At 36.0% G+C, this 16,707-nt stretch overlaps 1 protein-coding gene across 2 annotated transcripts in view; it reads left to right on the top strand.

Annotated features, from left to right (window-relative positions):
* Positions 1 to 1,674: 1,674 nt before the first annotated feature.
* The window catches only part of LOC101261231 (uncharacterized), a 67,776-nt gene continuing 52,743 nt past the window's right edge, over positions 1,675 to 16,707 (top strand). Inside the window, exons 1-7 of one of the 2 annotated variants that reach the window (XR_741580.4) lie at positions 1,675 to 1,894; positions 2,044 to 2,277; positions 3,950 to 4,009; positions 4,092 to 4,184; positions 4,819 to 5,047; positions 6,064 to 6,170; positions 11,290 to 11,352. Coding sequence is in view for 1 of the 2 variants with exons in the window: in XM_004239266.5 (XP_004239314.2) it covers positions 2,038 to 2,277; positions 3,950 to 4,009; positions 4,092 to 4,184; positions 4,819 to 5,047; positions 6,064 to 6,170; positions 11,290 to 11,352 (792 nt within the window). In the remaining variant the exon portion in view is untranslated. Of the gene's footprint in view, positions 1,895 to 2,037; positions 2,278 to 3,949; positions 4,010 to 4,091; positions 4,185 to 4,818; positions 5,048 to 6,063; positions 6,171 to 11,289; positions 11,353 to 16,707 lie in introns of those variants that run through there. The other variant, XM_004239266.5, reaches the window with a different exon arrangement.

Here is a 16,707-nt window from a genome sequence, read left to right as displayed (position 1 = left end):
GTCTTGAATGTATGAATGGTTTAGGGTGTTAGAACTCTTAGTCTTGAATGTATGAATGACATGTGACTTTAAAAGATGATATGAGAGTCTATTATGTGAAAACCTTGACTTAAGGGTAAGGTTAAGATTGTTGAAGCGTAAGCCATAATGGTATCCTTCATAGTAAAGGAATGATGGACTTAAGGTTAGTTGGATGAAACGACATCATATTAATCCTTAGGAAAGTCATCATGAGCTTCTTGTCGCCATTGTGAGGTAGCCCTAGTGGACCTTCCTTGGTAGGGTAAATGTGATTGGGTTATGAACTTGTTATAGGACCCTTTTATATGAACCTTAATGAGAATTGATCTATGAGAACTAAGTCTAGCACCGAGTGAGTATGGTAAGGGAAAGTAGTTCTAGTTAAGTATGAGACTAGATTACAAAGTATGCCCTTCATATTCCTTAACCATGTGCCTATATGGGATGTGTCTAAGTTCTACCATTGACAAGTAGAACAACCTCATCGGAGTAGGATAGAACTCCGGATTTCATGTCTAGCTATCATGGTCTATGTCGGTTATTGCCTATTCTCATCATATGAAATACCGATTAGCATTAGAGGAGTTTATGGAGTTTAGGTGGTGGTATGTGATGCTATCTAGACATTGCACAATCGACATTGAAGGTGTTATGTAGAGTTCCTAGGACTCAACTTCCTTTTCTTGCCAAATCTCATCACCCCTTTCATGGTTGAAATTTTTAAGTACACTTTATCACCTTCTTCAAAATATAACTTTATTCTCCTATTGTCGGGATAATACATTTGCCGGCTCTAGGCCGTTTTCAACCGGATCCTTATGATATGAACTTTCCCAAGGTCTTATAGATTAAGTCGTGACCAAGAAGTGAAGACTCGCCAACTTCAAACCAACCAATTGGAGATCTATATCTCCTACCATACAAAGCTTCAAAAGGAGTCATGGATATAGTCAAATTGACTTAAAAACAACGCGAACAAATATGGGAAGTGGTTGCGCATCGCGGGGGCATTTCCAATTATTTTTTTCTGAAATCTGGGCTGAGGCAGTGAGCCTCATGAAGGCCCCGCATCGCGAGACACTTTTTTCCTACCAAGTGCTGGCTGCGCAATGCGTGGGGGCTCTCACATCTTGGCTGCACGCACGCTGCTTTAACAACTTGCTCGCCAATGTTTGGGTCCTCCTCAAGGACTCTTCGGGTGGTCCTTGGGGAGTCGTTACTGGACGTTTGGACCATATATACTATATTTTACCTATTTTAAGTCTTTTTACAAGTTTTAGACTCCATATAACACTCCCAAAAATTCTGACCAAACATAGAGACGTCTACTAGTTAATTACGCTAGTTTTCGGACGTCAAGGTTTTTCTTTAATGTTTTGGCTCAAATACTTCCTACTTGGTTTCAATACATTAACTTAGGCTTAAAAACATTGTTTTTAGTCTTGGTTCATCATATGAGACTCTACACTAAGTTATGAACTTTCAGGATTGTTACATCTTCACCCTTTTATTTTGACACCTTAATGTCACCTATAATTCAAGGCCCCAAAATAAGTGATGAATGTTACTAAAGTGGTGGGCTCCACGTGGTAATGGTCACTGTTTTACAACAGAATTTGAATTTTGAGATTTATCAATTAAAAATGGATTTTTGCAATACTCTCTGTGAAAACAAAGCTTTACCTTTTTTTTTTTTTCTAATTATTATTAATTTTTTTTATATAAAGCATCTAAGAGGGATTTAGGTGTATTTTCCAATTCCAAAGAAGAAAGACTTTAGAGTTTTCTCTTCTTCATCAAATCAACGTGCATCTTCATAATTTTTAGTGTCTGCGTCTGCTTCATTCACTTCAATCAAAGCACAGCCATGACAGTAATTTTCTTACTGATATCACTCTTCGATTTCACATTTCATCTTCTCTAACCTAAAGCTGATCACAAATTTTCATGTATGATACATATATGTGCTCTTTCCAGCTCTAAATTTTGCTTCTCTTTTTTCTCGTTTTGCAAATGATGCAGGATTCGTCGGGGACGACACTAATGGATCTGATAACGTCAGACCCATCATCCACCTCAACTTCATCACAGTCGACGACTGCTCCACCACTGATAATGCCTCAACAGTCGGCGCCGCCGCATTCCGCATCCACAGATCGGAAGAAGAAGGGAACATTGATGCAGATCCAAAGTGATACTATTTCTGCTGCTAAGGCTGTTCGTGCCAACATTATGCCTCAGAAACAAAAGAAAAAGGTCATTTTTTACATATTATTTTATGACTCTAAATGCTATACTATTATTTCGAATCACAAAATTATCTATCTCTGACACTGGCTAATTTGAAATCAAGCTATGAACTTTTGTTGTAAATTTTTTTACATCTTTTACTGGTTGCACTTTCCGTTCAGTTGGTATCCCATTACCAATCTTTAAATTCCTTTATATACATTTCTAACACAAGCCAGATGTTTGAGAAAGTGTTAGGGAGAAGGCAAAGACTTATTTGTATTATTGAGCTGGAAAATCTCGGTTTGACTTCCAATGTCTAGTTAGTTGTTATTACGTGGAAAATTCATATTAGATTAGTTAACTTGAACGTGGTATCAATTGAGATCATTTAAATTCATTATACTTGTTCGGTACCCAACTTCATCAGTTGTGTCAACACCTTAGTTCAAGATGGTCGGCCTCTGCTTGATATATTTGGGAATTAAGATAAGTAGTTTTGATTAGTTTGTAAATTGGGTTCATTGGTTTGTGTTTTTCAATTTCCTGCTCCTCAGAATAGCAATTCCCACAATCTTCATAGTCATAGCTCGCAGAGAGACAGCTTAGCTCCAATTATTGAAAATATTTGGCCCTTACCGTCAATTTACTCGTGCATTACCAAAGAGGCCAACATCATTTGTCAATGTGTTAGTCTGAATTCATTGCAACATTAACAATGTTAACTCCTTCTTCCCACGGTTTGTGTAAAAGGGCATTTAACAGTAACAAGTTAAGGAGAGGATAAGCATGGATTTATCACCCAACGTAATGCATACAAAGTCACCGGATAGCTTATCAAAATGGTAACAGTATCTGCAATGCCCCTTTCAGTCCATTCTTCTTCAGCATAAATTCCTGATGAATGGGAAAGAACCACTGTGTCGGCTTCCACCAGTGGAACGGGTTCCCAAGCGAGACCCGTCTTGGTCACAGTAGATTCATGTCCTTCTCCATTAAAGTCGATATTCACATGATAGGCTAGTATATAGGAAATAACCTTGGAAAATTGGATGCAAAGAAATCCATCAAGAGTACTACCAGGAAAATAAGAGCTCCGGAAGCACTTGAAATATAATACAAAAGCTGCAGAAGCGCTTGAAATATGATACATACAACAATCCCTAACATGCTCAGACTCTTCGAGGCTAGAGTTATCTACCTCGAAGGGCTGATGAACAGTTTTAGAAGCTCCCTCTCCACAAATGTTTCTGGTGGTCTTACTATCACCAATTTATAACCTTGATCTTTTTGATCTATAGTATAACTCTTCAGCATTATCAAATCGAGTACAGTTATAACCTGCCTGCAACTGCACATTTGTTCAAGAGGATAATATAAATGAATGATTTTACTTTCTTGCATAATTCATCCTCGTTCATAATTGTTCTTATAAACCTTTATTGCGCACAATGCACAATCTTATCGCGGCTATACTCATAAAATAGTTCTACCCCTTTGATGGTGTTATAGAAGGAAAAATGTCCCTTCCAGCTTTTGGGAATTTATATTATAGGACTAGACCTAGCTAACCTAAATGGTGTACATTTTTAAGGCAATGGGACATATTGTCTTTGACCAAAAGTTGTTTGAATATCTTTGATCTTTTGTGTGCCTTTCTAGTGTACCTGATTCAATTTGCTTTACTTTTTTTGTACAGCCAGTTTCTTATGCACAACTTGCAAGGAGCATCCACGAGCTAGCAGCCACGTCTGATCAAGTACATTAGCTTTCTCACTTTGTACTTTCCTCTGGAAAATTCTTTCTTTAATTGTTCTCTTTTTGTATGTGATTAATTGCAGAAAAGTTCTCAGAGGCAATTGGTTCATCATGTTTTCCCAAAATTGGCAGTATACAATTCTGTTGATCCTTCTCTAGCACCATCTCTTCTTATGGTATTGCTTATGATCATTTTTATCCTGTTTCTGCAATTCATTTGCTATTTCTTCCCGGATAACAAAAAACTAGAAAGCACTTTTGAGTTTGCCAAACTAGAGAATAATACCAGAAGAGGGCATACATTGAGTATTTCTGACTTCTGATTTTCATGAAATGGTTTAATAGTCGAGCTGTGATATGTATTTAGAGCTTGAATGCTTAATCTGTCTTAAAAATTTTGACTATCTGATGTAAATGTGCATTTTGACTACTTATTTGTCTTGTTTCGTCTTTAGCATTGCCTTTGATTCAAGAAGGTATATATAAGTTTTAACCCAAAAAATTTTCTGTTGTCTGTTCTTCAAAAAACAATTTGTCTGCAGTGAAGGATTTGGTAGTTGGAGGAGTTTACCACTCTGAAAATGTTCTTTTCCTTTTATTTGGAGAAGATTGTAGATTATTCTACTAAAGGAAAGAAGTGATTTATTTTTTAAAAATATCTTAGAGCTTCCTTAAGCAGACTCTGGATCAGTATTCATATCTTAGAGCTTCCTTATGTTATACTTATGCTGGACAGAATGTGTTCTTATAAATCTGTTAAGCTTTATTGAAAAATTTACCCACTCTTCCGTTTCTTTCATTACATCACAGCTTGATCAACAGTGCGAGGATCGAACTGTTCTGCGTTATGTCTATTATTACTTGGCCCGAATTCTCTCAGATAGTGGTTCGCAAGGTGTAAGCTCAGGTGGTGGTATTCCTACACCAAACTGGGATGCTTTAGCTGATATTGATGCAGTTGGAGGGGTGACAAGAGCTGACGTGGTACCTAGAATAGTAGATCGGTTAACATCAGAGGCCTTAAATGAAGATGTTGAGTGTAAAGTCTACTACTATTATTCACTTACTCTGAGTTGCAATTTCTATGTTTTATAGTTATTCATTCTAAAACAATCATCATATCATTTTTTTTGAAGTAATACAATATTTTGAATGAAGGGTGCTAAACCATCTGTAAACAGTGGTGTATCAAAAAGTAAAAAAGCTTATAAAATGATATGTTGTTCTGCAGAAGTCACCCAATCTTATCTACAAATAAGAATTACGTGGTGTACAAAGCAGCATTAAGGGATAAGAGTCTGCTCATTAGTTGTGCAAATCATTCTCTGCTCCTTCTAGAGCTCACATATTTCTCTCCCTTCAAACAGTTCACATAAGTGCTAGAGGAGCCATATCCTCTTTCTTCTAACAATCTTCCCCATCGAATCCAAAGGTGGAATTAGTAACCACCCTATTTCTTGATGTTTGACCTACTGATTCTTAGGGCCACATAAATAGGATGCATCAACCTGAGATGTAAGAAGCAACATTTTTATCTCGATGTTTGACCTGCTGTGATTCTTTTAGCTTGTTGCATTGCTTGAACGCAAGCCTTTTGAATCCTCCTCAAAATTATTTATAGGTATAGAGTGAATTCTTTTAAACTGAATATGCTCCCTGCAGAAATATAGTTGCTCTGCTGTCAACTTAATTGTCAAAATTTTTGCCATGCACTTCCATTTGCACATGCCATTATTTGCTTCGAGCCTTGCTGCTATTAAAGCAGGTCTATAAGTTATGAACCAATTCATTCTCTAAGATCTGTTGTCAACCAGGAATTTCTCACACATGATGTTAACTTTTGTATATCATTCTTAGGCCCATTACAAGCAGAACTTTATTAATCAGTTATTTTTTTTCCATATGGTTGTCTTTTCTCACACATGAAGTTAACTTCTATAAATCATTTTTAGGGCCATTACAAGCAGAACTTTATCAATTAGACAAATTTGTTTCATATGGTTGTCTTTTTGTTTAACTGGATGAAGTTGGTGATGCTCCTTTGTCTTTTTGAAGTTCATGCACGACGTCTTCAAGCACTAAAGGCTCTTACATATGCACCTTCTAGCAGCCCTGAGATAACACAGAAGTTGTATGAAATCGTGTTTGGCATTCTAGATAAGGTTTGTCCACAAATCTATCTTATTGTCTGCTCCTTTTTACATTTGCATTGAAAAAATCCCGCTCTTTGTACCAACATCATTTTACATTTGGATTGAAAGAATCCCTTCCTTTGTATATTTAGCTTCTCTTTCTTGATGATTTTGATAGCTTCTCTTAAACAACCTATTTCATATGATTTCACATTTTCATTATTAATGTGGGTGAGGCTGATCTGGTACATATTTAGCATATATGCTGTATTGTCTCCAATTTATTTCAGCCCTCTTTTTCCTGATAAGTCAGTCCAATTTATTGTTCCCTGTTGTCTCTTTCCTTCTCGTAAAGGAGTAGGGGGGACGGTCCACTGTTTTGTGCTGGAAGTAATTGAGATGTTTGACATATTTAAATTAAACACATCAAAATCAGATTATACGATATTCAGCTGTATTTTGTTATTTACCTGAAGGGATACAGGCATGTTGCGAAATTCAATTTGAAGTAACAATTTAGTTTCTGCAGGAGGTGTCTACATTTACTTTCTACTAATTGCTAACCTGAAAAACTGATTTGTGAAAATATATTATTACTATAACAGAAGGTGAAGGACAGAGTTTGTCCAAAGAAAATTATTTAAAATATTAACTTTCTAAAGAGATATTAATCATTACACGATAGTTTTTGAGTCACCAAATAGAGATGAGTTCGTATAAACGACTGATTACTGTTAACTCACAGATCATTACTTCCTCTATCTCGTTTTATATGATGACGTTAAACTGGATACATTATTTAAGATGGTAATTTAACATGTATATATGCAACATAATAAAATAATAATGTAATGGCTGAAAATAAGTCTAATAGAGATAACATCGCATCAATGTTCAATATCTGAATAGTTCCAAAATGGGATAGGTGTCGTATAAATTGGGACGAATATTAGTTGAACTTTTATTATGTTTTGAAGTTTAAATGCTAATTCTTATGGTAGTATCTGGGGAACTTGTGAATTTGATTTGCTAAAGGTAGGTCTTACCCTTTTTCCAGTCCTAGTTTGCAAATTCAATCCACAATCTTCATAGTGAAGCAACACCAATTTTTAGTATAAATTTCCTGCTTTCATCTACATTCACCTTTGTTTTTGGACACAGATGCTCATGAGAGTCTAGTTTTTTCCTTCTTTTAGCAAATTCTGTGGACCATAAATATTTGAATATCCTTCCCCTCAATATTCTTATCTTCTCTAGTGATGGTAATAATTTGACCTCCTGGTCAACCAAACACTTTGGAACTCATTACACTTTTAATAATTATAAATTCCGAATGCTTTTTTTGCCCAATCGTTCCTAATTTTCTATGTTTTTGACTCTATGAATATGATTTACGTGTTGGTGAAGTATAATTGAATGCTTTTGGTCTATTAAAAAAGGAGTTACGAGATGTTCATTATTATTTACTTTTTGTCAAAGTGAACTAGAGTCCTAATGGGGAGATACTAATAACTAAGAGGCCTTGGAAGTACATGTTACCTTCTCTAAAAAAACCATTGTCAACTACATGTTCCTTTTTTAAAAAAACCATTGCCATTTACTTACTTAGGCTCCAGTCAGTTGTATATTATATTTGTATTAAGGATGAGAGAGGCAAGGTGTTGGTGAAGGAGGCTGCCACTAAGCAAAGATGGCAAGCATACTTCCACAAAATCTTAAACAAAGTAAGGGACTGATACATTGTGTTGGGTGATTTGGTGCACTGTGAAAGACATCGGGCATCGTAGGTGTTTTAAGGTCGAGGAGGTTAAACATGCTATTAGTACGTTAAACAGAAGAAGAGCAATTGGACCTGATGAGATTCCGGTGAAATTTCGGAAGAGCACAGACAAGGAAGGTAGGAAGTGGTTGACTGGGTTGTTTAGTGTTATTCTTAAGAAAACAAATGCTAGACAAAGGGAGATGGAGAATAATGGCTCCACTGTACAAGAACAAGGGTGATATCCAAAATTGTAACAACTACAAGGGTATCAAATTGCTAAGCCACACCATGAAGGTTTGAGATAGAGTAGTGGAGATGAGGGTGAGGAGAGGAGTGTTCATTTCTAGGAATCAATTTGGATTTATGCCGGGACGATCGACCACTGAAGCCATTTATCTTGTGCGGAGATCGGTGGAAAAATATGGAGAAAGAAAGAGGGATCTACCTATGATGTTCAGTCTTTGAAAATTGACGAACTCCTGAGGGATGTCCTCTGGAGGTGCTTGGAGGTTAAAGGTGTCCTGATGGCTTATATTAAGGCGATAATTATAAAGAACACGTATGAAGGAGCCAAGAGTCTTGTAGAATGGTGGGAGGAGACACGAAAGACTTTCCAGTTGAGATGGGCAACACTAGCACCAAGGATCAATTCTTAGCGCTTTCTTATTTACCTTGGTGATGGATGAGTGGACGGGGTATATTTAGAAGAAGGAGGTTCAATGGTGTATGTTATTTGCGGATGACATAGTACCGATTGATGAAACTCGTGACAGAGTCAATGCTAGATTAGAGGTTTGGAGACAAACTCTGGAGTCCAAAGGGCTTAGGTTAAGCAGGACCAAAACTAAATATTTGGAGTGTAAATTCAGTGTGATGGTGGATGAAATGGACGTGTAAGTAAGGTTTGCCACTTAGCATATCCTTGAGAGGGAGATTTTTTAAGTATCTTGGGTCCATAATCCAAGGTAGTGGAGACACTAACAATGATGTCACACATCCCATTAGAGCGACATGGATGAAATGGAGGCTTGCATTTGGTGTCTTGTGTGATAATATGGTACCACCTAAACTTGGTAAGTTCTATAGAGTGGTACCGCTTTAACTTGATAAGTTCTATGGAGTGGTTATTTTTTTTTGAAACTAAAAGTTCTATAGAATGGTTGTTAGACCTTCCTTGTTGTATGAAGTGGAGTGTGGGCCAATTAAGAACTCATTGTTGAGAAGATGCATGTTGCAAGATGCGGATGTTGAGAGGGATGTGTGGACATACTAGGAGCGACAAAATTAGGAATGCGGTTATGCGAGAGAAAGTTGGAGTGGCCTCTTTGGTGGAAAAGCTGAGGTAAGCAAGATTGAGATGGCCTGGCATGTGCAGATGAGTTGTGTTGCTGCCCCAATGAGGAGGTGAGAGAGGTGGGTGGTAGAGGGTACATGGAGGGGGTAAAGGTAGGTCGAAAAAGTATTGAAGAGAGGTGATTAGACACGACATGGTGCAACTTTGGATTATCGAGTCATGAATTAGATAGGATGGAGTGGAAATTGCGTATTAGGGTAGAATACTAGTACGTCTAGAGTGTTGTCTTGCCTTGCGAAGGTTCCGTGTATTTATTGCCATATGTTGTTTATTGTGTTTCGATTATCAGACTATTTGCTGATGTTTCTGTTCTTTATTGTACACTTTACTCTGCTTTCCTTGTTAACTAGTAAAATTACTCGCGCTTTGCGCGGGAATTTATATCATGTAATTCATAAAATAATATTTAAAACCTATCCTTCATTAAAACTAAAACACAATATTTTACTAATAAGATTATGCAGTAACGAACATTAATAATGTAAAGGAAAATGAAAATTATTACATATCATTTATCTTTTAACAACATACACATAAATTTATGACTGGAAAAATGATACTTGGATCTGTAACATAAGCAATGGTGTCATTGAGCAACTCAACAGGAGCAAAGTACACGAATATTTAATTGTGTAGAAGAAGAAGAAGAAGAAGAAGAAAAGGAAGAATAAGAAGTTCAGATTTTTTGTTTTATAATGAGAAAAAATCTCTGTATTTAACAAGGGTAGTGTGAACTACTATTTGTTGCGCCTATTGGAAAGGTCACAACTATTGCAACCCTTCGGAAATGTCACAACCTTTCATTAAAGTCATATCTTTTATAAAAGTTGCAACTCTTCATTTGAAGTCGCAACTTTTCATGAAGTCGCAACTCTTCATAAAAGCTGCAACTTTTCATAAAAGTCGCAACTTTTCATAAAAGGGAAAGACTAGTTTTGGATATAAATAAATTTAAAAGGAAATTCTGGCTTGTAGTGGCGCCATGTAGGCGGGTGTAAGGTTCTCTTTTGTATAAATATATGATTGCTATGTTTCTTCATCTTTATCTTCTTTGTGTACTTGAGTTTGATGCACTTAAGCCGAGGGTCTATAAAAAATAACCTCTCTACCTCTTCAAGGTAATGGTAAGGTCTGCATAATCTCTACCATCCCCAGACCCCACCTCATGGGATTTAAGTGGATGTGTTGTTTTTGTATCACTCCCAAATAAAAATACTCTTTTCCTCAATTCTTACCTTTCACAAAAAAACAAAAACAAATGTTTTTGCCCGATAGAGTGCATTTTAATTCATGGTTGCGGCTTATTAAGTATATTTCTATTTTTCTATTATGAGTACAAATAGTACCTCTATACCACAAGTATAAGTGATACATACATTTCCTGAAGAGGTCTTCCAAATATTTGAAACTATGGTAGTTAATTATGCTAGAGAATTCATGAGTGTGATTTCGTTTTGCCTCAAACAAATTCTACTCCATCCGTCTCGATCTATGTGAAACTCTTTCCTCTTTAGTCAATCCCAAAAAGAATTGACACCTTTCTATATTTAGTAACAATTTAACTTTAACTTCCCATTTTACCCTTAATGAGATTTAGGGCCTGTTTGGATTGGCTTTTGACTTACAACTTGTAAGCCAAAAGCGTAAGTTAGGATTTCTAAGTTATGACTTTTGACTTATTTTTGTTATTTTGACTTTAAAATAAGTGTTTATAGGCACTTTTTAATTTTACCCGAACACTTCAAAACTGCTTAAAAACTATCTTGGCTTAAAAACACCTAAAACAAGTCAATCCAAACGGGCACTTATATCTACACAAATATCTATGACTTATTTTAGATCACAAGTTCCAAAAATCTTCATTTCATCCTTAAACTCCACGCCCAATCAAGCACCATCACATAAATTATGACGGAGGGAGTATTTATTAGATGTACAACTGATGTTCTTCAATAACTTTCTTTACTTAAATCATTGAAAAAAATCAGCTTTACTGAACTGCAAGTTGTTTGTTTATGCCTTACAATTGTTAGGTTGCTGATACACCACAAAAACGCAAGAAGGGCATCCTTGGGACCAAAGGAGTTGATAAGGAGGTACTTTTGTCAAACCACATAAATCTTTTTGTCTGCAAGTTATTGTATTCCTTCATCGGGTATTGATTTACTATATAACAAACGCGTGATGAAGGAGAATTTTCTAACACAGAAACATAATTGTTAGCTTGAAAACGTGTGTGCTTCCTCTCTTAAGATTTCTATTATAACCAGCTGTGCAATCTTTATTTGATATATTATTTTCACATGATATCCAGTAAGAGTTGGTAATTTGTCCTTTTGTGGTCTTTTCATTAGCCTTGGAATTCTGAAGTACTGCTAATTGAAAAATACATCTTTACTTAGCCATATGGTAGGATATGATAGTACCGAAGTATCCAGACCAATGGATGTATCTGTAGGAGGCGGTAAAGAAATAACAATGCTATATTTCTTACAGATCACAAAAATAAAATGAGATTCTACATTGCTTTGCCTAAAAGATTGGGATCTATATACACACAATATATATATATATATATATATATATATATATATATATATATATATATATATATATATATATATATATCTACCTCTGATTCAGTAAATGGTCTTTGCGTCCAATCCTTTTCTTCCTGGGAAATAGTTGGACATTCCATAAGGTCAAAACTGGGTCTCCACTCCACAGATTCAGTGTAAAGTTCTTTGTAGAAGTTAATCATGGTGCTCCTGATCTCTACAGGGTCTTCTACAACCTCTCCTCTATCAATCAACCTATCAATAGTGTTGATCCTTCTGTGGGCGGTTGCCATTTTCTGAAAAAACCTTGTGTTATTATCTCCTTGTTTCAGCCATAAAAGCCTTGATTCTTGTCTCCATTTCAATTCTTCATTTTTTGCTCCACTACTATGGTGGCTCTTAGTATCACTTCATCTTCAGTCAATTCCCTGGTTTCTTGTATCAAATCAGTTTCTGCGAGTTCCTCCAGTAAGCTATTTTTCTTACTAGTAAGCTCCCCAAAATTTGACTTGCTGCGCTCCTTGAGTTTCTGCTTTAGCATTCTTAGTTTAATATTCAATCTGTAATCAGGATAACTTTTCTCTAGAAATTCATTCCACCAACTCTCAATCAAGTTGGTGAAACCCTCCACCTTTGCCACCAATTCTCAAATTCTGAATCAGAGGTCTTGCAATGCTACAACTTTTGGACGGAGATAAAGCTCCAGGTCCAGATGGCTACACAATGAGTTTCTTTTAAAAGAGGATCTGATGCTGAATCTTCACAATTTCCATCAAAATGGAATTTTGAAAAGTCTTTCAATGCCACCTTCCTAGCACTGATTCCTAAAATACATGGAGCAGAAAAATTGAAAGATTTCAGGCCTATAAGCTTGATAGGAGGAGTTTGCAAGATCATTTCCAAACTGATTACTGGTTGATGTACACCAAATGGCCTTTCTGGAAGGCAGATCATGGGATGCTGCACTAGTTGCTAATGAGTTGGTACTCCAGAGTTAAGCAAAAAATTCCTGGAATTTTATGTAAGTTCCACATAGAGAAGGCCTATGATCACGTCAATTGGGCTTTTCTTTGAAGAGTTTAAAGGACATGGAATTTTGGAGGAAATGGCTCAATTGGATAAAGTTCTGCATATTCATTGCTAAATTCTGCCTGATCATAAATGGAAACTAAGAAGGTTTTTTCAAATTACAAAGAGGTTTGAGACAAGGTGACCCTCTCTCACCTTTTCTTTTCTTGCTAGCCATGGATGGCCTCAATCACATGATCAGAAAAGCTAATGTTAATGGATGGATTAAAGGCTTTAAGGCTCAGACTCAGGGGAATAGGGACAATGAGGTGCAGATTACTCATCTACTATATGCAGATGATACTTAAGTTTTCTGTGAGGCTGAGGTGATACAAATTAGACACATTAGAGCAATCCTTACCATCTTTGAAGGTATATCTGGTCTGCATATAAACTGGCAAAAAAGGTTTTCTCTATCCTGTGAATCAAGTGGATAATATGGAGTTGCTAGCTAGAAATCTTGGCTGCCAAATAAAAACCGTACCTACAAGGTATCTGGGCGGCCTTTAGGAGCACAAAATAAGGAGACAACAGTGTGGGCTGAAGTTTTGGATAGATGTAACAAGAAGCTTGCTAGGTGGAAGAGTCTATACATCTCCCTGTGGGGTAGGTTGACTCTAATTAAATCAGTCCTTGATGCCCTTCCTTCATATATGATGAGCCTATTTCCAATTCCAAAGAACACTGTGAAAAAGATCAATCAACTCAGAAGGTCTTTCCTATGGAATTGAAATAAACAGTACAAATGTTACTTTCTAGTTAAGTGAGATACTCTTACTCTTAGCAGAAAGCAAGGGGGGCTGGGAATAAAAAAGCTCAATCTTCAGAATAATTGTCGTCTTCAAAAGTGGTTGTGGAGATTCTGCATTGATGATCAGTCACTCTGGAAAAGAGTCATCACAATGAAGTATGGAAAGCTGGATTACTGAGGAGGCTCTTGGAACTTTTGGATGCAGTTGTGGAAGACTATTAGAAGATTATGGCCCCAGTTCAAAGGCAACATCTCACTATAGGTGGGAAATGGTAGGAAAATTCATTTTTGGAATGAACATTGGATTGGGGATGAAAGCCTTCAATCACTCTTCCTAGACCTGTTTATGCTCACCACTCAAAACAAAGCCACATCTCACAGCTATGGAGCCCTCAGGGTTGGAATCTTATATTCAGGAGAGCTTTCAATGATTGGGAAATCGCGAGGATCATTAATTTGTTTCAGATCCTCAATGCCTTCCCAGGCACCTCCACTGCACCTGATAAGTCTATTTGGAGATGGCAAAACAAAGGTGGGTTTACAGTAAAGTCATGTTACTGCAGATACAATATTGGCCAAACACAGATCAGAAACTGGCCATGTAAGTTAATGTGGAAGATAAAAATACCATTTAAGATCTCATATTTTGCTTGGTTAGTATGCAAAAGGGCCTGCTTAACACATTAAGTGCTTCAAAAGAAAGGCAGACAATTATGCTCAAGATGCTTTATGTGTGATCAAGATGCAGAAGTTAATAGTCACTTATTTCATTGCAAAGTAGCTACAAGCTTGTGGAACATGTTTCTTGGTCTTCTTGGTGTATGCTGGGTGATTCCAAAGTTCACTAACGACTTGCTCTATAGCTGGAAGAAGATAGGAAGAATGGAGTCAAATGAAGATTGGTGTGAGTTAATCCCAGCCTGCATCTGGTGGTCCCTATGGAAAGAAAGGAACGGAAGATGCTGTGTATAAGAGAAACAACATCCAGAAAATTAGAATGAATTGTCTTAGTCTTTTGTACTTTTGGTGCAAACATGATATGATGGGGATATAGAACTTTTTGCTGACTTTATAGGTAATTTGTAATCTCCCAGAGGGTAGTTTGATATGCTCTGATAAGATTGTAAGTGACCCATGCTCATCATTTATTTGCTGATAAACCTTTAGTGAATACAAAGTTACCTATATATATATATATATAGGGGGGGGGGGGGGGGAGAGAGAGAGAGAGAGAGGGGTCAAAAACACACATAAACTATTTTTTTTTTTTAGTTTCATACCTAATTTGATGAGAGTGTGAGTTTCATACCTAAACTATCACTTGTTACTTTGAAAAACACCTCTCTTTTATTACGCTCTCATCATGGTTCATGGTGTGTATGATACTCTTTTATTTTTAAAAAATTGGCACATCACACTCCACATGGACAAAGCATTCCACCTTCACAAAAATTAAATAAATTATTAGTTTAAGTTAAAAGATTAAAGTATCACTATCCCCTCCCTCCCCCATCCCCCCCCCCCCCCCCCCCCCTCACAAAAAAAAAAAAAGAAAATCAAATTAAATGTCAAATATTTCTCTTATTCCACTCCATTTCATTTCCTCTACAACACTCTTCCCCATCCCTTTTTTTTGTTTTCTGAAAATAATTCTAACTTCATTTCCCGAACCACCATCCCTTCAAATAATAATTTAGATATTATTTAAAAAAGAAAAGAAATTCCACCCCACCCCACATAACCCTCTGCTTCCATTTTTTTCCCTTTTTGAATTATAACTTCATTTTCCGAACCACCATCCCTTCAAATAAATAATTTAGATATAATTTTTTTTAAAAAAAGAAATTCCACCCCACCCCACATAACCCTCTGCTTCCAATTTTTTTCCCTTTTTGAATTATATATATATATATATATATAGAGAGAGAGAGAGAGAGAGAGAGATTTTAGGAAAGTATTTTTTACTTGCCACAAGACTTTTTTTAAATTATAATTTTTATTTTTGTTTTATTCTGTACTTGAATAAAAAAAATATTTTCTAAAGATATATATACACATCTAACACAAAACAAGAAAAATGTAAAAATAGAAAAATAAACTCGGAGTCGAGGGTTAGATGGGGTGGGGTAGATATTTTTTAAAAATAATATAAAAATGTTCTTATGAAGGAGTAGAGAGGGGGTGAGTTCTGAATTATAAGAAAATATTTCATGAAAGAATTTTATGGAATAAAAGGACGGGGGATGGGGGGGGGGGGGTAGGAGATGGTAGAGTGGGGTGAGAATTTTTTTTTAAAATATTTTTTTTTAATTTTCAATTTTTTTGGGATAGTAATATTTTACTCCTTAGTTTTTAACTATATTAATTGTTTATTTAATTTTTGTCAAGGTGAAATATTTTATCCATGTGGATTGCAATTAAAAGAGCATGTATTACACACGACTGAGTGTGTTTATCAAAAAACTAGTAGTGATAGTTAAGGTATGAAAGTTACACTCGCATTAGTTAAGGTATGAAATTAAAAAAAAGACAATAATTTACGTGTGTTTTTGACATTTATCTCTTTATATATGTGTATTTCAATTAATTGCAATTTCTCAAAAAAATTAGAAAGTACTTAACAATGGCTCATCAAACACTCCATCCACAAGATTGTATGCTTTATGTTTACTTTTAACTTCATAGCTACTGCCATCTAGTTGCTCACACTCTTGACTTTTGGTACCGCACCCGTGTCGACATGACATGGGTGTCGAATCGGTGTCCATATTGGTCAACCAATTTTGGATAATTTGACCAAAATCGACGGGGAAACTCTGGGCAGTTTTCATGATTTTTGTAGTCTATACAAAAGTTAAAAGGTGAAATTGAAGAAAATGGAATACCTTTTATATAAAAGTCACTCCTTTTCCTTCAATATTCTTCCTGGATTCTCCTAAAGTTCTCCACATAATGTCTCATAATTTAGGGTTTATAACTCTATTTTTAGATATTTTAATTAGTTTTAGGCAAATCTCCGTACCTGTATCCATACATGGATCCATATCCCCGAATTTTATAAATTAGATCATGAA

Source organism: Solanum lycopersicum, chromosome 5, assembly GCF_036512215.1.
Source record: "Solanum lycopersicum chromosome 5, SLM_r2.1".
Taxonomy (NCBI): domain Eukaryota; kingdom Viridiplantae; phylum Streptophyta; class Magnoliopsida; order Solanales; family Solanaceae; genus Solanum; species Solanum lycopersicum.
This window is presented reverse-complemented; position numbering and strand designations above follow the sequence as displayed.